Source organism: Gekko japonicus, unplaced genomic scaffold (assembly GCF_001447785.1).
Source record: "Gekko japonicus isolate JY-2015 unplaced genomic scaffold, Gekko_japonicus_V1.1 scaffold718, whole genome shotgun sequence".
NCBI classification, from domain to species: domain Eukaryota; kingdom Metazoa; phylum Chordata; class Lepidosauria; order Squamata; family Gekkonidae; genus Gekko; species Gekko japonicus.
The window spans coordinates 228,846-251,310 of record NW_015161425.1 but is presented as its reverse complement, the minus strand read 5'-3'; the positions used below and the strand labels follow the sequence as shown (position 1 = coordinate 251,310).

At 39.4% G+C, this 22,465-nt stretch overlaps 1 protein-coding gene across 1 annotated transcript in view; it reads right to left on the bottom strand.

Moving 5' to 3' along the window:
* Positions 1–86: 86 nt before the first annotated feature.
* UXS1 (UDP-glucuronate decarboxylase 1) overlaps positions 87–22,465 on the bottom strand; it is a 47,843-nt gene continuing 25,464 nt past the window's right edge. Inside the window, exons 6-15 of the mRNA XM_015428547.1 lie at positions 21,612–21,792; positions 18,942–19,046; positions 17,844–17,903; positions 16,292–16,413; positions 15,058–15,177; positions 13,743–13,786; positions 6,297–6,357; positions 5,691–5,748; positions 4,885–4,988; positions 87–1,168 (exon numbers count right to left, since the gene is read on the bottom strand). Coding sequence (XP_015284033.1) covers positions 1,037–1,168; positions 4,885–4,988; positions 5,691–5,748; positions 6,297–6,357; positions 13,743–13,786; positions 15,058–15,177; positions 16,292–16,413; positions 17,844–17,903; positions 18,942–19,046; positions 21,612–21,792 — 987 coding nt within the window. The 3' untranslated portion in view covers positions 87–1,036. The remainder of the gene's footprint in view (positions 1,169–4,884; positions 4,989–5,690; positions 5,749–6,296; positions 6,358–13,742; positions 13,787–15,057; positions 15,178–16,291; positions 16,414–17,843; positions 17,904–18,941; positions 19,047–21,611; positions 21,793–22,465) is intronic.

The window sequence follows — 22,465 nt, the reverse complement described above, 5'->3', positions numbered from 1 at the left end:
AATGTGTCTACTAGTACAGCAAAAATTGTTTTGCTGCTTCTCCTCTAGCCATGAGCAAAGCTTTGTGTGAAACTTTAGGCCTGTGCTTAACCAATCTCAGTGGGCCTTAATACTGTTTACCTGGGGCTGGATTGTGCCACTGAAATTATTTCATATACAACGTAATAGCTCTTAAAAGATATTAACAAACAATTCAAAGAGGGAAGAATATCAGTAAGCCAGGCATTTATACTTTTTGTATTTTTGCATCACTATTCACATAATTGCATTATGCACAGAGGCAGACAGATGCATACACCCCAACCAGGAAAAAATGTTACTTAAAAAATTGACACCTGTAAGTTTCAGTATTTTATTAAAATAGCATCTTCAACCACTGGTAACCAATAATACATTAACTTTTTTTCTCCCTGGAATATGCACAACACAGTAGTGATTTAAAATAGCATTTATCCATGATAGTCCGTGAAAATATTTCAAATTCAAGTGTGCAACTAGAACTAAACATTTGAAAGGAAAGTTTTAAAGAATACATAAAGCTCTCATACAGCATTTTTATAATTCTATTAATACTAAATGCCAGTGTTTTTGAATCACCTGACAGTACTGTAAGCTTCTTTTTTTCCCTTTATGCATAGTATCTCTCCTTTAAAGTACCGGCTTTATAAATAAATTGGCATTTTGTCATTTCATCTGCAGCTTCACAAAGAAACCAGTAAATAAAACTGTCAAGGACAGTCACAACAAAACAGTCTCACAGCAAGGTATAAAACTTGAGAATACTAAAAAAAAGATGCGTCTATCCCTATTTTACATAAAAAGACAGGTTTAAAAAGTGCAAGGCAAAGATTGCAGTTTTCTTGTTTAGGCACATCCACTTCTTTAAAGCAAGCTTCAGAGTGAAATTCCAGTTTTTTTTCTTCTTCTTCATGATACCTGTTCCTGAAGTCTCTTTTAAAAAAGACAAATTACACCTTCTCAAATGTAAGATACAGAATTTATTTCCTGTTGAACTTAGTAGTTTTGTTTTTTGTTTTTAGTTATGTCTGGTTCTTCCTTTTTTTATCCTGGCAGGTTTGGGTTTAGGGATATACTGATTATTTGCTTGATATTCCAGTTCTTTGCGAAAGTAATGAATTGCTTTATTTAAGCCTTCTTCCAAAGGGACCTGTTTCCAAAGAGATAAGATAAAGCCAAGTGAACAGTGCTGTTCAGTGTTGAAGCTGTGAAAACACCTCTGCTCATGAAATCTTTCATCATCATAGCTATATCGCAAATCGGTTATATGCAACAGATGCAATCATAATCCATTATACATTTGGATACCTCAACAAGTTACTTGTAGATATTTTTCAGAGGTCATTCCTGAGAAAGCTGTGTGAATGGATAGAAACCCCAAGACAGAGTGGGACTGACGCTCTCCCAATCCACTAATGACCACAGTTTGGAGATACTACGTTTATCTATTCAACAAATTAAAGCACATGGGGTTGAACAAGACTACTGGTAAAAATATCTCAGTCAAGGTGCTCTAGTCCCTTCTGCACAGCATTGCTGGAACCTGCAGTTGCTCCCAAAAGCTTGGCAGTAAAGTGTGGGAGAGTGAAACTTCCACAGGGATAACTGGCATACACTGAAGAGCTTAGGAAGGCTCTACTGATTAAAAAAAAACTGGCAAGTTTCTATGATCAGCTGAAGGTCAGAACTCATCTATTCTGGCCTGTGATTAACCCCTGCCAGGGAGGTGCTTGCCACTCAAGCTCCGGTTACCAGAGTGTCTTTGGAGCCCAAATCTGCCACTTAACTGCTTTTTGCTAATCAGGTGTATTGCAGCACATGGGGCTCGCTAATGGACCAAGAATAGTGATTTCCCCCCAAAAAAATATTGTGAAGGGGCTCCTCCATGTTTCAGTAAAACACTAGATCCTTACACAGGGAGGGGCTGTGGCTCAATAGCAGAGCATCTGCTTGGCATGTTGAAGGTCCCAGGTTCAATCCCTGGCATCTCCAGTTAAAAAGACCAGGCAGTGGGTAATGTGAAAGACCTCTCTGCCTGAGGCCCTGGAGAAGCACTGCCAGTCTGAGTAGACAGTTCTGACTTTGATGAACCAATAGTCTGATTCAGTATAAGTCAGCTTTGCAAGTGTGTGTGTATACTGAATGACTCGGTAGCAGTATACACACACACACACACACACACGTATGCTGGGTCCAACTGACTGGTTTGGCTGTTGCCATTTAATTCCTCACACTGGAACATCCTACAATTGTTTCATGCTCTGAATTGTCACACACTTATTTCAATAAACTGAAAGCAGTAGAACTTTCAGCCTTTTGAACCAATGGTACTCCCGCCCCCTCCGCATATGCAGTACAAAGTGCACAGCCTAAAAACAAGCCAGTACAACTAGGAGACTGTGTCAAAACTACATAAATATGCCAATATGAGAAACGAGATACTAATTTCATACTCAAGCACCAAATTACACAAACACTGAAAAATGGAAGTCCCATGAGTAACAGTACAGAATTCTGCTTTTCATTCATGAAGAGATGGTACCGCTATAGAGATGAATAGAGATGTGAAGGCCTGGAAAACCCCTAGGGGGAGGGGAGAATCAGGAAAAAATACCCCTCCTCCTTTAAAGTAAGACTCCCCCAATTTTTCTGATGAAAATTTAGAAAAATCTGGGGACGCACTGAAAAAAAACCCTCTTATGAAATATTCTCTCTTAATATGAGTAAAATGCTTCTTGTGGCAAGGTTTATACACTCAAATGCACAGCATGAAAAGTCTGCCAATTTCTTCAATTTTTTCCAACAGAAAAACTGGAAAATCTGGACAAACACTAAAAAAAAATCTACCTTGAGCGGGAAAAGCCTGGTCTCACGAAGCATTTCACTCATTCTAAATACACAGCATGCAAAAGATTGAGGACTTCCTCAGTTTTTCCAATGAAAAACTCTTATACAGTAGACATATACAACATACAATTTGAAGAACTTTTTTGTTTAAATGAAAATAATTTTGGAAACAATTAATTTGCTATAATAATATGTTATTCCATTCCATTTATTATTCATGCTCACAGACCAATTAGTCATAAGCAAAAATAATGTTATTAAAGTGTTCAGTGTTTTCAATGTCACTTCAAAAAAGATGTGTACAGAATGGAGCGGATGCAGAGGAGAGCAACGAGGATGATTGGGGGCCTGGAGACCAAGCCCTGTGAGGAAAGGCTGAGGGACTTGGGAATGTGTAGTCTGGAGAAGAGGAGGCTGAGGGGGACATGATTGCTCTCTTGAAGTATCTGAAGGGCTGTCACTTAGAGGAGGGCAGGGAGCTGTTCCTGTTGGCAGCAGATAATAGGAATCACAATAATGGGTTTAAATTAAGGGTGGGAAAGTACCGACTGGATATCAGGGAAAAACTTTTTTACAGTAAGATTTGTGCAACAGTGGAATCAGCTGCCTAGGGAGGTGGTGAGCTCCCCCTTACTGGTTGTCTTTAAGCAGCGGCTGGACAAACACTTGTCAGGGGATGCTCTAAGTTAATCCTGCATTGAACAGGTCCTAGATGGCCTGTATGGCTCCTTCCAACTCCGTGATTCTATGATTCTACAATTTAGCTTAATATCCAAACATGCCGGCAGCCCTACTTATTATGGCGATATGAGAGAGTTTCTGTCCAAATAATATACTCTCTTGTCTACTATAGAATTTGTTTTCTACCTTCAACGTTTATATTTCCTACCTCTCAGATGGCTAAAATTAAAGATACATGAGCTATGCTAGCACAGGGTGCAATAGTTTGCAAGTTCTTCTGAAGTACTAGATATACATAACAATTCTTATTATAGAACATTTTCTTCATTATTTATACTTTTTAAATGTCAAATAGTACACTTTCCCATTCTAAGTTATAAATGACACCTTTTATATTGTTCAATCAGTAGAAGAAGTGTCATTTGATAGGAAAATACTGCATTTATTTCCGTTTTCCCAACATTTCCAGACCCACGCCCAAATACCTTGAGGAGAAACAGATTTTTCCCCCATGGTTCAAAATTTCTAGATTTTAACATCCCTCACCAGCACAAGATTTTTTAAAAAATGATGCTGCTTTTGCAGGCCTTGATCAATGTTTATCCACCTTAGACGATAAAGTAATTTTGTATGTATGCCTGAGTTGTTACACATCCTTGTCCCTTCCACTGAAGCAACACTACAAAACTATATTGGCCTCCACTGAAAATGTGACCCTAGATGAGGCTAGGATTCAAAAGAAAAAGATGTGGACAAAAATGAACTTTTCTAGTTGCAGTGCTATTGTGAGGAGAATGGGTACTAAGGTCTCATGGCAGAGCCTAGCAAATAAGTTCAAAAAGGCAGAGTCCCATGTACTGGATTCTCGACTTACTCAGGTGAGTGATAAATCTCTCAACGGGAGCAATGCTAGGGCCACATGGAGAATAAACGGAAATCTTATCCTTCAGTGTGCACACGAAAGCTCACATCTTGAACAAAACTTTGTTGGTCTTAAAGGCGCCATTGGACTCTAACCTTGTTCTATTTGCTAAATTACTTTAGCTCTTACAGTCCCTGCTGATTCACGCTGAATTTAACTAACCCTGCTATTTGTATTAAGAACAAATAATAAAGTAAACCGCAGAATGGTGGCAATTTTCCATTCCAAGCCACCGTATCATCAACATTTTCCCTCTGCTCCTCCCCATCTCACCCTACAGAGGAAGTGGTGCATTTACCAGTTCATTAGGTCAGCCATACATAGACAATAAGGAGCACAGAGGCATATTCACCTACTAATGTTGCCACATTTTGAGACTAAATCATATATAGTGATACTATGCAAGCAATACATACCACAGGTTCCCAACCGAGAAGTAATTTGGCTTTCCTAATGTCAGGCTTTCTTTTTTGTGGATCATCTTGAGCTTCTGACAGAAACTGGATTTCACTTCCACTGCCTGTAAATTCACACAGGAATGTTACTATTTGCTCATTTTTATATTTTCAGTTTTTGTGAACAGGCCATGTGAGATAATTCCTAATGTCTCCTAATTCTCAGATATTCCAAGAGACTGCATAAAAGGCTCCACAATCGCTAAGATCCAACATACAAAGTCAACAAACCACAGAGGCCCAGTGTACGCATAATGCCTGATCTCCTAACAATGCATCTAAGATAGGAAAGCACTTTAATGGCATGTACATTTCTCCTCCTCTTTTTTGGATATGGTTTGCATCAAATCATCATCATTATTATCATTATGGTTAACAAAACAACACCCGTCCCCCGAATGGTTTGCAAGTATTCCATCCAAACACTATATACCAGCAAAGGCAGGTATGAGATATGTACATTTTTATTTACGTATTAAAACACTTATATCCCATCTTTCCTTGTGGTTGAAGACAGCTTTACAATGATTAAAAACATTTCCCATTTAAAGGCAAAAATAAAGCAACAAAGCCCAAATCTCTCCCCATCCCTTCTTAAAAAAGATGCCTACCAATTCAGACTTCCTCAAAAAGCTTTGGCATACAGGTAGGCCTGACGCTCCTACCCCTCTTTTAGGGAGCTCGTTCCACAGAGCCGTGATGGAAAAGATGGCAGCCAACAGACGGCTGCTTGACTTTGCTTAAAAGTAATTATGCTTCTTACTTACCAACTAGCTTTTTAATTAACTGGGCAAATTCTAGGATAGTATGCTCTTCTGGATTCCCCTAAGGATACAATGAGGATTAATTAAAAAGGAAACAGTCTTACTTTTTGGAAAGAATTGTGAGGGTTTTTTGGTAACATGCTACCTAGAAGGATAAATTACGTTCCTAAGTGATGCTTCATTTCAGAGCTATGGTAAACACCAAACACACATGATTTTCGGATAGCTTAAGGCAACTTTTTCCCCTTCAGACAACAGAAGCTTGGGATGCAGCACATTACTATAACAGTTGACAAGAAAATGTCAACAGCCAGTTGTGAAATGTTGTCAATGGATGTGAAGGACACAGAAACAGAAAACACTACTGTTTTTGTAGACAATGATGTTAACAGATTCTCAATGGTAATCATCTTCAATGTTTCACTTCTATCTTTTATTACAAGTGTGCAGCAAATAAAATCAGCAGAGTAGGCAGGACCGTAGCCCACAGACCTGCACAGTACAATAAGGATTCTTTAACACCAATTTGATTGTGGTACTGTTTTGCTGCCCTTTCCATCCACTTCGATCCACACTAAGGAGAAAGCTGGAAGCAAAGTGTTCGCTTACCAAGTTAACAGGACTGCTGACATTGCTGTTCATTAAGGCCACCAACCCATTCACAAGGTCACTGCAAAAGAGAGGACAACCTCACTTGAGTCAAGAGTAATAAACCTTGAGTGTATTACACGGACACAGCCTGACACTTCAAGTGTGCTTCTTAAGTCTTCCACATGGAAACATTTCTACGTAGTGGTAGATGTTATATAAATACCAGCCCCAGAAGTAAGCAAAACATAGTGGAGCACAGAACACATTAGAAGCCTTATCCCACCGCTGCACTAATCATTTGAAGCCTTCCTCCAAGTTAAATGGGACTTCGTTGGGGAAATGAGGAGTGCAGGAACCTTTTCATTGACTCCCATGCCCATTTTGTTCATTGGGGAGGGAGAAAAACTGGCTTCCCAATTGCATCAAGAGAGAGAGAGAACCTCAGAATACCTCTTATTTATTTTACTTCAAACCCTTTAAAGCATATAAGAATCTGGTATGCAGCATACAAAATTAATCGAACGCCAAGACCTATAATGCAGGGTGGTTGGCATACAACAACGAACAAGGCTAAATTCAGACATTAAGTACCTCTATCCATCCATAGGAGCGAATGTAACTGTCAGGCAAGTCTGTTGCTAAGTATCTGACGTACACCTGATGTACACAACAAAGCTCAGCCCTTTCTTTCTATCTCTGGGGTCAGGAAAGTCAAGGTAAGTCAGGGAAAGCTAGGGTGACTCAGAGAAGTAAAGGAAACTAGTTACAGATACCCTATCTATTTAGAATTCAATAGTGGATAAACATTCCAAAAGGCAAAAGTCATGTAAGGCAAAAGTCACATACAGGGTTATTGGTACCAGAAGGCCACAGCACTTAGCAGAGTCCTGAAGCCTCCTGGGAAACAGAACCAAAGATCCAATTATACTTTACTATAGAAATTAAAGTACAATAGGCTTAACAGAGGACTGAGGCTCAATCCAGGCCCTAATTCCGTGACAGACTTCTTCCAGTGGAAGTCCTCTCAGTTAGCTAATGAACACTACTTATCAGAGAAGGAAAGGAAGTAGGAAGTTTAGTAGAAAGTCCAAGTATAGAGGAAAGGTGTTCACAGCCCCAGATCCAGACAGTGATATGACCTGAGCAGGCCAAATCATTCTCCATGACCATTTTTGGCCAAGCCCAAAATGGTGCCTTTATGTAGGATGCTTCACAGCGGTGTACAAATCCCAGCTGGCAACGTCTTGCTGCATGGATCACCTGCTGTTAGCAGTCGTTATCTACACAGTATCAGAAGTTGTGTGTGTGTCTACTTTGCAGAACCTCTCAAAGGAGGAGATGAAGAACCACGTGGCTGCTCTGCCTATATCCCCCAGTGGGTCCCTGGGAGACAGCAACGTTGCTGTCTGCTGGAGAAGATGGCTGGAATAACCTACACATAATGGACGCCCTCCTCCACCAACGGGAGAACTGTGAAGCAGCTGTCAGGACTGAGTGCTGGGAAGCATATAAATCAGAAATGCTAAAAAAGTACTTAATTCAAATCAAGTTTCTAGGCATCCTGTTGATGTCTCTCCTTGGTATTCACTGGTCTAGGTGGAATGCAATGTCATCCAGCAGCTGCGAGTGGAGGAGTGGGGAATTAAACCCAGCTCTCCCAGATTAGAGTCCGTGCACTTAATCACTACTACACCAATCTGGGGATCAAAAAACCCCAATACCCTAAAGTAGCCTGGTTTGTAGCTCGATCAATGTGGATTTCAGGGGGTCTAGGTGTTCTGAATATTAAAGTATATAAAAATGCAGCTAAATTAGTATGGATTAATGGTTGATTAAATTTGGATAATAACATGTCAAAATTAGTAAGTGAGCAAAATGCTGTTCAGATGCCACTTAGAACCTTTTTGTGGGTTGATAAAGGTGTTAGATAGAGAGTATATAGAAAAGATAACACAATAATATATAATCTGTTTATCATAACGGATGATTATAAGAAAAAATTCTCCAGGTGTCTTGCCTCTATTTTCTGCAGCAAGAGACTTGCACATTAAAAGTTTCAGTTAGCATCTTCGTACATGTGGGAAAAATCTACATTGGACTGTAATAAGACTTTGATAAATCAGAATAATGTAATCTCCTTTATAGTGTAAGCAGAAATAGTGATGGTCAAATATCATGGTTTGAATACTTGCAAATGAGTTCTCTTGTAAAATGATTTTACAGAAAGACCAGAACTGAGGCAAATTAAAGAATTTAAAGGTTTACTAGTGCAGCCTTAAAAGCATGTGTTTTCCAAATTCTATGGAATTATTAGTAGTGTTGTACAAGAGGTGGGACCTGCAATATTTGCGGGGGGGGGGAGTATTCCCCACAGGTCCTGGCCGGCCGGCCACTGAAGCAGCAGGAGCTTCACACAGAGGAGGAGGAGGCGGCCGCAGGTGATCTGCCAAAGCTTCTCTCCCCGCTGCCGCCACCACTGACAGCAGCAACAGCGGCAAGCCCTGCGCTGCTCACAGCCGCCTGCCCGGCTTCTTCCCCCCCCCCCAAGCAGCAATGGCAGCAAGCCCTGTGTGGATCTGCCACAGTTCACAGTGGTAAGTGCGCATGCACAGGGGACTCTTTTACTTTTGGGGGGGGTTAAATATCCCCCGTATAGTTTTTAAAACTTTTCAGATTTTGACTATTCGATATATAGGTCTATAAAACCTCTAAATTTACTAGTAAATGAGATCAAGCTTTAGGTTATGAAGTTACAGAAGATGATTGGAAATTTGCTGTGCTTTGAGGCTCATCTTTGTCTGCATACTTAAACTTTAAAGAAAATATTTATAAAATGGTCCATCGTTATTTGATATTCTATTCCATTCAGTTTATTAATGCTCACAGACCGACTGGTCATATGCAAACAGAGTCACAAGGGTTAACAATATAGCTATGATCTCCAGCTCCGAAACTGGAGTCCATATTTTGACTGTAAACTGTAATCCACTTGTCTTGGGCAATACTGTATTTACTATGGACAGTAAAAAAAAATGCCAAGTATCTAATTTTCCAGATTTAGAATCACAAAGCCGCTCAGAAAACAGAATCCATGCAAGCCTACCTGATAATTCCCCTCAGGGCAACACATTTAATCTTGCTTTAGAAAATAGGATTCAATATTTAGGCACTATTAGGAGCTTACATTAAGCAGGTAGAATCTTTGGGACCAAGAGACCTAAATAATACATGGAAGCACATCCTTCAAGCTCTACAATAGGGATGTGCATCTGGATCTACCCAAGCTGAAAACATACCCCAAAAATATCTTATTGGCATAACATCCATGTTAGCCTATAGCAGCAAAAGTGACAACGACAGCACCTTAAAGATTAGCAAATTTACTGTGACTTGAACTTCCACAGCTCCAAACTCATTTCAGGAGTAATTAGTGGAAATAAACCTCTCCTGGCTGAACTGAAAGCTCCCCTCCCCAAATTCCTCCTTTACAAATATAAACTGCATATCCAGGCTAAAACACAAGATGGCAGTGATGCATTAGAAAAAAACGAAGATGCAACTTTGGTGGGACTTTTAGTATCACTATGACAGTATTCAGGTGGGTAGCTGTATTGGCCTGTCTGTCGTCATTTTATTTTACATTAAATAAGGCAAAATAATAAAGCTGCATGCCAAAACTAAGAATGAACAAAAGGCAAGGGTGTATTCTATCAAATCTTGATTTGATAAATGGATGATCACCTATTAAATATGGGTCTTCCTCTGCAAAAGTATGTGTGTGGCTACGACTGAGTCATGTGACCAGTATAGGAAGCACTACGCTTTCTCTAAATTGACTTCATCTGCCATTACTGACACTGACGCATAGTAGAACATGGTTGTTTAGTTTGATCATGTCTCTGTCTTTATGCGATTCTTGATTGGCTGGGATAATTCAAGAAAGACTGAAATAGAAATTGGGAAGGGATATGTTGGATAGGATTGTCCCTTTCTAAGCAAAAAGCAAATTGGGAGGGGGCTCATCTCATAGTTTCAGTGGCTCTACAGAATTGGAGTTTGCATACTTTAACTGGCTAAAGGACAAAACTGATAACATCTTCATCTCTCCTTAAGATCCTGAAGTTCACCCACAGAATGAAGATTACTGGGGACATGTGAATCCCATAGGACCTAGAGCTTGTTATGATGAAGGAAAGAGAGTTGCTGAAACAATGTGCTATGCATATATGAAGCAGGTATCTGAAAAATCTGTATTAGAAAAATACAGATGAAAACCAAATTATTGCCTTTTTAAAAGAAATAAGAAATACAAAAAAACTAAGAGGATGTATGGCCCTTCTTGGTGAGAATACAGATGTAAGGACTGAAAGAGATTCGCATATGTAGTGAGATAAGAAACCACTATCCCTGTTAAGTCCTGGGGTGTGTTTTGTTCCAAGTGTTGTAATAACTTGTAATTCAGCAATTTCCCTTTCCAGTCTGTTTTTGAAGTTCCTTTGCTGCCACATACACCCAGACAACACAATCACTGGACCTAACAATATCAATTATGCCATCTCAGACCCATTCACTTGCTCATTTTCTAACATTGTATATGTCATTAAATGCCAAAAATGCTATTCCATTCTCTACATAGGGCAAACAGGTCAAACCCTATGCCAAAGGATAAATGGATGCAAATCTGACATTAAGAATCACAAGACTGAGAAACCTGTAGAAGAACACTTGAGCCTTCCAGGACATTCAATGAATGCACAATTTATGAAATAATGTTGATACACCTATTTTTAAATTCTTTAATAGACCAAAATTCGAGTTCAGTGGCACCTCTGAGGCCAACAAAATTTTATTCAAGGTATAAGCATTTGTGTGCAAGCACACTTCTTCAGATACATTGAAATGGAAGTTACCAGTTCATACATATAGGCAGAGGGTGAGCAGTAAATTAGCATACAACATAATGAAGGTGTTTAACAGATGCAAGGACCAAACAGGAATAACAAGCTTAGTTTATATGGTCACCACTTGTTTTGGTGTAATGCCGAGGGGAAACATAGTGAAGCAAATAAATATATCAAAATTGATGTGTAAATGTACCCTTTTACACCTCACCTTAAAGAAAAGGATGCTGTTACCTCCATGCTTGATAGGAGATGCATGGAGCGTAACAACAGGGTCTTAGTTAATTACTCTGTGTTCCACAATTAAAAAGGGTACATTTACACGTCAATTTTGATATATTTACTTGCTTCACTATGTTTCCCCCCAGCATTACACCAAAACAAGTGGTGACCATATAAACTAAGCCTGTTATTCCTGTTTGGCCAATCTACTATTCAAAATAAGAAATACAGTAAAGTAAGAGGATGTGTGGCTCTTCTTAGTGAGAATACAGATGTAAGGATTGAATGAGATTAGCATCTGTAGTGATATAAGAAACCAATATCCCTGTTAAATCCTGGGGGATGTTTTGTTCCAAGTGTTGTAATGACGTGTAATTCAGCAGTTTCCCTTTCCAGTATGTTCCCGAAGTTCCTTTGCAATAAAACAACTACTTTGAGGTCACCTACTGAATTGCCATTTTCAAGTCTTGGATTAGGGGTGGCAAGAATCTGGTTTTTCGAGTGCAGAGCAGTCCCTCCAAAGGTCCAAAAATAGTATTCCAGTTATTTTTAAAACTGGGTGCCAAAGACCCTTATAAGGTCTGCAAGGGGACTCCCAATAGGTCTGTGACCCCCTTTGCAAGGACAGAGGGCAAGCCCTTCATATGCCATCCAGCTAACATGAAAACTGAGCTTTCTCGGTTTTCCTGGAATAGGGACAGGAACTCTCCTCTTCAGGGAAAATGGATCAAACCATCTTCCCCCTCTTCTGATGAGGAGCTCAGAGGGCCACTGTCAACTACAGTCACCCAGATCACCTGAGAACACTAGTCAGAAGATGTGCTGATTGGGCACTGAGAACCTACAGTTCAAACTGGTTGAGTGGTGCCAAGGAGCTAGGGCTAATTCAGCCATCATAATTACTTCCAGTATAAAACTGCGCTAGTTTTCATACTATTCTCCAATACAAAAGATTTCAACATAGAGAGACAGATGCCACTGTCCATGCACGGACCACAGTAGCTGATGGTGGTTTCCATTTGAACACCTCAAGTTCTGGTTATGTATGCTGGTCTTTCCACTGCCCCCCGCCCTTCCAGGGCTGCTTCCACACAGAGATGACCTTCTGTGTAACTCTCAGTGCTACTGCAAATGCAGAGGAATTTGCAGAAGCAGCAGAGCATTCACAAAGAGATTTTATTTTCACTTTCCTTGCCTCAGCCCTCCGTAGCCACCATTCCTCTATGCTGAAACTAGGGGGCTTTTAAAAAATGGCAACAGCTATATCACTAGAGTTATAGCATCATAACAATTTATGTAACAATGTACTAGTTTTCAGATGTCTTGCTTTTTAGTCTCTAACTTTTTTGGTTGCAGAATTATCAGAAGAAATAAGTCCAGAGCAAAAAGGATAAGAAACTTTTTGAAAAATGAAAGCTAGGGACCAATACATAGTGGCAACAGACTGCGATCTATCTATATGCTATAGTATGATCACTATTACCATTTTTTTAGAAGCCCTCTAGTGGGGAGTGGAGGGAAATGACCACAGCAGGGATTCAATTAAGGGATTCAAATCCACAGCATCCACAGGTGCTTCACACTGTGATCTTTCCAAAAACATCATATCAAACCAGGTTTTGGGAATACTGCAGCAAAAAGGGTGGAAACCCAAGAACAGGACAAGAGCACGGTATGTAGATAATCCCCAAAACAGTGCTGCAGTAAGGAAGCCAAGGTGAAACAAAACTCTGAAAGTTTTTCCTGGTCTGCTCCCACTCCTGTTCAGCCAGCCCAGAGGCTATACATTACTGATGAATACTGTGACCAAGTTCCTTGCTGACTCCGAAACAAAGTCCCTTCCAATCAAGGGCGAGACTGGTTAGAACTCTGGGTTCAGGGCCTTTTAAGTGGCCCTAGAGAATCAAATCATCTCTCTAAGACTTGAGGTCAGCTATGCATGGATAACAACAAGCTTTTTAAAGTGCAGCCAGTCTTATGATACTGCTCTACTTAAAATTAAAATTCATAAGTATCATACACATGTATAACGTATGTAGGGTATTGTTTGAACGATGGAAGCCTCCACATGGCATAATGTGGCTTGTCCCACACACTTTGAAAAGGCAAGGGAGGTCAAAATGAGAGTGCTCAGGTTGCAAGTTTGAGAACTGGTGCTCTCAGCAACCAGGAAGAGGCAGAAAGAAGAAGGTATGGCTTCAAATTTTTTAAAAACCAGGAGTTGAACAGTTACATGGTTGATGTCACTACATGGCTGTTAAAACAACCCCAACACTTCCTTTATGCTCTTATTTTGTTGTTATCCAACAAATATATTGCTCAGGAGGATAGAAAAATGTACCTGACATATTGGAAGGCTCTTGTTTGAGTGCCAGGCCCATATACCTAGGGAAGAAAACAAAACAGATTAAAATCCACATTACTGGTGCATGATACTCTAGGACAGACAAGAAGTTGCAGGCAATTATGACCACTTGGCCTTGGCATCCAGATGGCAACACTTTCCAATTAATACATTTGAGAAAATGGGTTTAAAGGAAAATGGCGAATCCAACCACAGCATTTCTATCTATTAAAAAATACTTTCCAAGCGCCTCTTTATCAGCTTATTAGTTTTAACCTACAGAAATGATTCCATGTACTATAACTGAAAGAAAATTAGCTCAAGAGCATTTTACAATATTTGCCACAAAGAGTTCGGAATGGCCAAAATGGATTGCTTGGGTAACCTAACGTTTAGATTTTGGTTTTCCTAGCTTTTAGTCTCAACGTACCGCCAAGAAAAAGCTATCTTTAAAAAAAAATGAGATGGGATCTTTTGAGAATAAACAAATACTTCATTTTTGGTTTTGTACAAGGCTGAAATAGGCATGTGGTGTGGAGGAAATAGAAATGAGGCTGAGTGCTCTCAATGACTTTCCTGACAGTTTTACAGCCTGAAGAAAATTTACACCAGCCTCTTCTCCTAGCACCTAAATAACCGTAAGTTGAGAGTTGAGAGACTGGGAACATCCCGTGTCCTAGCAACACTCCTGTCAACCTGAAGAGCTTTACTAGCATACAGTTGTTTGCCAGAAAACAAGAGATTTCAATCTTCTTGGGTGAATCTCAGGAGATTTTACTGTACTTCAAAATAAGTGCAATACCTCCATACATCCTTGTTTAAAATTCTTTCTGAAAAGATTGGGGGGGGGGATGTTGATTATTGTTTTACCACACATCACATCTCTAATACAGAGGTTACAAACAGCACATTAGGAAACCAACAAAGAGTGAGGATTTCAAAACTTCAGAGGAATTTATCTATTTTTCTTCTGTATTTACAGCTTTTACAGACAAGAGTGCTAACGAAGGCACAGGACTTTGGATAGCATTTGATGAAACCATCTAAGCTACTGGTTTGCACATTTACCTCTCCTTGACTATAGAGATGATCTCCAAGTATAAACCACTTTCATATCACTTAACATCAGCTCAACAGTAAAGTTTTGACAGACCACTCACACAACTGGTTGAGAACTGAATAATCAACAATGCAACCCGAAGCAGAGTAACAGTGGCTGGCTCTCATCAATGGGTTTTGTTTAAGAAAGCTGCTCATTTATATCTCCTCCACATATCCAGTGAATGCTTCAGAGGAGGTGGTGAATACATACTGTTAAGGGCTCTCCCTGAAGAGCCTGCAGGATAAAGTTACTGACAACTCGGCCATCATTCATGTGCATCCGCGGACCAAAAGTATTGAATATTCTTGCAACTCTTACTTCTACACCTTCCTGAAATAAAAAGACAGCCAACATGGGTATTTTTTTTACCACCGCTCACGAAAGAAACTCAGCAATAATAAGATGGATTCTCTGATTAAGAGTAAACATCCAGTAAGCAGCTAGATGCTAAAAGGAGACATCTAACAAAAAAAACACTTTGTTTACTATCAAAACAAAACAAAAAAACCTTTGTATTTGTGGGCCAAAGTCAATCACCTTTTTACCTGTCCTTGTCTCCAAAGAGCTCATGATGGTTTATGATTCTATCCTTCCCATTTTATCCTCACAGCCACCCTGTTAAGGTAGACTGAAAGATACCAGCTGGCCCAAGTCTCTCTCTTTATAATCAACACAAACAAAATGGACCAGTCCAAATCAAATTTCCCATATTGTAAGTCATATGATTCTTGAAGAATTGTGCACGTGCTAATTTGTTGCAAAAGCCACTTTGGATCATGTTATTTCCATATTTATATACCTAGCTGCTAACGTTATTTCTTGACAACACTGAAAGAAATGCAATATACATCCTGTCTGGAAGGCAATTAAAAAGGATAAAATTTAGAAAGGAGGGACCAGAGTTATGACATCACCAATGTCCTTGACCCTGGTGATATTACAACACTGGTCCCTCCTTCCTGGCACATCACATGATTTTTGGTCATATACTTACAGCTTAGTGGGGCCTATGCTTAGTGGGTCCCATGTCTGGAAAGGGTGAAAACCACTGCCCTAGATGTCTGAACAGGAATCACACTGGCAATTTTAGAACAACATCTAATCTAAAGTGTGACATGGTCCAAGACTTTCTAACAGCAAATCCAACATCAAGCCTTTTAGGATGTACCAGACCACAGATAGGATCCAATGGCTCCCTCCTACCCCCCCCCCCCAAATACTCCCCAAATAGAACCAAATTCCATGCATTTTAAATCACGTTGCCTTAAGAGTCTTAGTTTGGGAAATTCTAATATAACTTTGGAATATTCATCAAAAATTAGTCAATACATAAAGCACCTCCACCTAGACATCTGCTGACATCTTTTTTGGCTACTAAATTAAAAAGAAAAAGGCAATAATTTGGTTTTCATCTGTATTTTTCTAATACAGATTTTTCAGATACCTGCTTCATATATGCATAGCACATTGTTTCAGCAACTCTCTTTCCTTCATCATAACAAGCTCTAGGTCCTATGGGATTCACATGTCCCCAGTAATCTTCATTCTGTGGGTGAACTTCAGGATCTTAAGGAGAGATGAAGATGTTATCAGTTTTGTCCTTTAGCCAGTTAACATCGAAAGTATGCTAACTCCAAATCTGTAGAGCAGTTGAAACTACATCTGAGGAGCCCCCTCCCAATTTGCTTTTTGCTTAGAAAGTGGCAATCCTATCCAACATTTCCCTTCCCTCGTTTCTATTTCAGTCTTTCTTGAATTATCCCAGCCAATCAAGAATTCACATACAGATGGACAAAATGACAAGGAAACTTAAGAACCTTGAAGCAGAAGAATTTTATGCAGACTGGAAAGACTTTAAAGAGTACTTAGAAAAATATTGGGATGTAAAGGACAATTTAATTTGCTTTGACAATTATTGAAATGTTGATGTGATTAGATGAGAGTTAATTTAGAGAAAATACTAACAGAAAGAAGCGTTACCGGTAGACTATGATTAGAAGATAAGGAAAAGAGAAAAGAAATAAGAAATGGGCTGGAGGTTGGAGCACTGTGAGAAGCCAGGGGGGAGGGGAAAGAGAAAAAAGGATGTATAACAAAAATATCATGTTGTATGTTTGAATTAATTATATATCCTAATAAATTGTGTTTGGAAAAAAAGAATTCACATACAGACAGAGACATGATCAAACTAAACAACCACATTCTACTATGCATCAATGTCAGTAATGGCAAATGAAGTCAATTTAGAGAAAGCATGATGCTTCCGATAATGGTCACATGACTGAGTCATAGCCACACAGATACTTTTGCAGAGGAAGACACATATTTAATGGGTGATCACCCATTTATCAAATTAAGATTTCACAAAATATACCCTTGCGTTTTGTTCATTCTTAGTTTTGGCATACAGCTTTATTTAAAGTAGCATAAAATGATAAATAGATTGAAGGATGGAACAATGGACAGATAGAAGGATGGACAGAAAGGCAGAGGGGGGAGAAAGATACACAACATACATACAGAGAACTACTGTCACTTTATTCTACTCCCCGCTTGACTTTTCTCTGCTGCTGTAACGATGACAAGCAGATGGAAAACTCCTTTATGCCAGGATATCACTTGAGAGCCTAAATTAATTTCATGAAAAGTTATTCTGATTGCCAATTTTCATTCAATATGAAAGATTGATGCATGTATCTTCCAAATTGCTTTACCGTGGACAAATGATGAGCTTAAATATCAAAATAGGTCAACAGCTTTTTGTAACAAGTGTATTTATGTGTATTAAATGGCTTCATGAAGGGATGACAGCACATTTCACAGAGAACAAGTGACTGAATAGGTAGAAAACAGTACACAGCAAAAAGCTGCTGATACAAACAAAGCAAGAGTAAATGTTAAAAGTATGTCAGATGGTAGGGCTTCACCCTTCAGCAAAGACTGGCTTCCACCCAAATCAGCTGCTGCTAATATGCCAAGACAAACCCACTTCTTACCTCCATACACTTCAGAGGTGGATGCGAGAAGAAGCCTTGCTCCAACCCTCTTTGCTAACCCTTAAAACAGAAAAAAATGAATTTTAGTGAAATTAAAATGAGGTTACTCTCTTTACTTTTGAACCAGCATGAGGCAAATTAATAACATAACAGAAAGTCAAGGACTGTTTTGGCAAGGGAATAATGGTAGGAGGTCTCCCTTAGAACATGTTCACTTGTCTTCTGTTTCTGAAGCAAAATTAGCCTTTTGGGGCTTGGAAATTCTGTTGCACCGCTATCTTCTACACCATGCAATGAATAGCCAACTACAATACAATCTCATCTTAAATTTATGAGCTTCAGCCTGCCTTCTGTCCCACAGATTTTAGAATATCTTATGGCCAAGGCCCTACAAGGTTGTAACAATCCCAACAGGTGTCAAGACAGGAGATTATCTTGACAGCTATTGGGATTCAGACTTCTGGATGGAATGAAAATGGCATACATACAGGACAGGACAGCATGATAGTTACAGAGCATGCACAAATAGGTTTGCCTCCTTCCCATCTTGCCAAGGGTGATCCATTAGTAATACCACCATGGTAGTCACTATGATTATTAGAATGTAAGTTAAAGTATGCTGCATTCTGGAGGCAGTTTTACAATTGTTTTAAAAAGTATGATCATCACCATAAAACTCAAATAAAAATCAGCCTATCAACAATGAGCAAGCACTAAATGTGCAGAAAAATCACCAACTATTACATAAGCAGTGTCCTCTCTAAGCTGAGTTAGCGTAAACTAGCTCACAGTTTTTTAGTTTCCAGCTCACACTTTTGTCTTAGCTCAGGAATTATGGCTCCAGAGCAAACTAATTTATGCAGTAGCCAAATCACTCACTCACAACTTTAATGCCAGTAACTCACAAAAGTAGAATTTTTGCTCATAAGACTCCAAAGCTTAGAGGGAGCATTGTACAAGTAGAATATTTATAGTCTGATATGCCACGCAACACATTTAAAATTGAAATGCTGGACTTCATTTCAATAAAATCACAACAAAAGCATAATATGATTTGAGAATTGTTGAGCAAAGGTGTTAATTTAGATTTAAACTCACCTAACATGTTCAGTGTCCCAATGGTATTGGTTTTTAAAGTCTTGATAGGATTATACATGTAATTTGGTGGAGAGGCTGGAGAGGCTAAATGATAAATCTGGTCCACTATAAAACAACAGAAGTTTTAAAAAAATCAGATCAGAAAGTTAGGGGGGAAATCACTTGGAGGTTCAGTGAAATAGTAATATGTTTCTTTGACCTTGACATAATTCTGTGCAGAAATAAAGTTACATACATGACTAAAATGTAGGTAACATTTTTATCTGTGCCACTGCAAGATTGCATGGAAAAGGTAGCACAAATTGAACATCCTAGGAGAAACAGAATTAGAAAATTTGGGTAATTTCAGTAATCCCTCCAAACAATCATGGACTGGTTCAGACTTGCATGTAACATTACTAGATTTTTCAGCCCCTGATTTGCTGCTTGAATGTGTGAATTTATAGAAATCCACTGTAATTTTTTCCCGTGGTGTTGTCTGATGCAGTCATCAAGTGATAAATATGCATATGTGAACCAGCCAAACCTCTGCCCTTCATATCAACAGAAAGAAATGTGGGGTGAATATAACTGGAGGAAAATTCATGGGCAAATCCAATACTAGTCAATTTTCTGCCAAACTCAGTAAACAGATGCTACAAGATGTAGGCAATAGTTTACTATGGCAGCAGATGCTGGACAGATGGATATTAAAAAGTAACACAACCTAAAAAACTCAGTCTTTTTCTCTCTTAGTGGTTAAGAGAAGTATGAAAAACTTTTGTAATATGCAAACTATACAAAAAGGAAATCAGCTCACTTTTCCACATCTTATATATAACTGGCAGAAGATTCAAATTGGAACCATCACCCAAACAACTCTCCATTCAATTGAATAAATTACACTGATGCAATAAAAACACACTTGGAGGAGAGAAACAACCTTTTCTCTTGTTATTTGTTCCATGTGGCTTGTTTGAAATAAACTGGATAAATATTTCAGGTGCACAAACTGATTTTTAAACCACTGTTATAGGGAAGCGTTTGTCTAGAGTTGGTATGTAAATTTGAAGGGTGAACTTTTACAGGAAACTCTGAATTTCTGCCTTCTTCTGTATTTTTCCCTTGTCACTGACATACAGCAGACATGTTGAATTGTGCAATGTCTTTTTATTCAGTCACACTGAAATTGCCTTTCATACACACAACAAAAATAAGCTGTATACATTCATACCCAGCCAAGGCTGGAACCTGGCATTAAAAACAGGCTGCTGATTTAATAGTGTCCCACCGGTATTATTTAACCAAAAGCTACTGATTGTATAAATGAAGTACTGCAGGCCATTAACAAATTCCAACTGTGAAGCTACACCTCCATGATCCAAAAGCAAAAGCAGTCAGACCATCCAATTACACTGCAGTTGGAGGTAGGGGGTGAATCTTATTAATTTCAGTTTACAAGTTTCAGTGACAAGGAAAAAGTGTGTTTTCTTAGGAATGCAACAGTCTCTGTTACATAAGTAATATTTACTATGTTCCATGGTCTTATGATTACAGAAATAAAGGCAACGGTTACTCAAATAACAGCTTCATTTAAAAATGCATTTAAAGCTTGTCTGAACCTTGATTTCATGCTGAGAACCTACTTGAAGATTCTACAGCATCTGTACCATCAACATACAGCAAGGAAGCAAGACCACAGTGACATACCGATATAAACTCTATAGGCGATGCGTGCATATTTGTTTAAATGCAAACGAGCATATAAAACCACTACACATTGGAGTAATCATACATGAATGGCTGGCCTTAGTTTTAACAGAGTCATAAGAACATAAGAACATAAGAGACGCCAATGTTGGATCAGGCCAAAGGCCCATCCAGTCCAACACTCTGTATCACATAGTGGCCAGAAATACCAGGTGCCATCAGGAGGTCCAGCAGTGGGGCCAGGACATTAGAAGCCCTCCCACTGTTGACCCCTCCAAGCACCAAGAAGACAGAGCATCACTTGCCCCAGAGCCCCTATCTATACCTTGTGGCTAATAGCAAGTAAACTGTCATGTGCAAGTAAACTGCACCTGGAAGCGAGGCTAGATGCAACCCCACTGTCCCATCCTGTGGATATTTCACCCACATCCCCATATATGTGAACGCATTTCTGAGATGATTTGATGCAAAGAAAAAGGACAACAGACTCTCTACCCTTTAATGCTTGTCTTTACCCTTTAATAGCTATTTGCTTTTCAACAGACTCTCTACCCTTTAATGCTTGTCCATATAGCTATTTGCTTTTCCTAGAACACCTCTAGGACTGCACCGAATATGATCATTGTGGAGGGAACCAACACTAGGTACTGAAGTTCTGAAGGTGCACACAAATGAATGATGAGTGGCGATTCCACCCACAGATTCAGAACGGTCCTAATTAATCTCTTCTAAAATCATAGCCATTCTGAATGGATAGGTTCTATTCTCCAATGTAACTAAAAGGTTTCCCAGCTTCCTGCCCCACTCCCTCCCTGCTTCCACCCACTGTACTACAGCTGCACAATTCCCACAATGGCATTGACAGCACACCTCCAATTCCATGACGGAAGTTTTGCCAGCCCCACAGAGGCATTAGTAAGAGAGAAAATGCAACAGAATTCATGCAGAGATAGTGTAGCTTGTGGGTGACAAGCGACTCACCTTCGATGTAGAGGGGCTCTACAACATCATGATTAATCAGTTCAAAGTTCTCATGGCCAATCCAGTGTTCCACGTTTCTTTTCCTGCCCGTAAAGAAGTTGTCCACAACTGTAACTTCATGGCCATCCATCATTAGTTTGTCAGTAAGATGAGAACCCACAAACCCTGCTCCTCCAGTTATCTGCATTAGGATAGTTGGCATATAAATTTTTCTTCTCTTTTACAGAATAAAAGACACAGCAGACAAAGTCTACAGACATCAAATGAATTAAAAGCAGCTGTCGGGATATAGCTTGTAACTAGACAAATAGGAAGGGGGGGGAAGGCAAAAGAACCCCAATGCTGCTTTTGTTTTTTTAGCTTCAAAAATGTACTGTGTTCGCTTCAAATAACCACAAGCTTTCTAAATTCAGAACTGCTAACTTTGGAGTAAGCACAAAAATCAGAAGAATGTTTTCAGTACAATAGTTTCTTCTGCAAATTATGACCACCACCCCCAACCCCTTAAATCATGCATTTTGTTTTCACTCACTAGAAAGCACAGAACCTGAGAACAATTAGGGACATCCCAAGGTTTCCAGTGTCCAAAATGCTTTTATTCCTTATGTAAATTATGGGATTTTGCAACCCTTACACAAATGGTAACAGTTTTCAGAACATGGCACCCTCCCACCACCGACACAGATTAATAATAGACTGCACGAGAATCTGCTGTCTGGACTCTGGATAGATTCTACAGGCACATGGGTCAAACTGTAGGTGTGGAATGGCATGCTTGACTACTGTCGCATGTAAAAACAGTGGCCTCCCCAGCTCCGCCTAGTAACATCCACTTGTTGGTTGTGGTTGGCCCA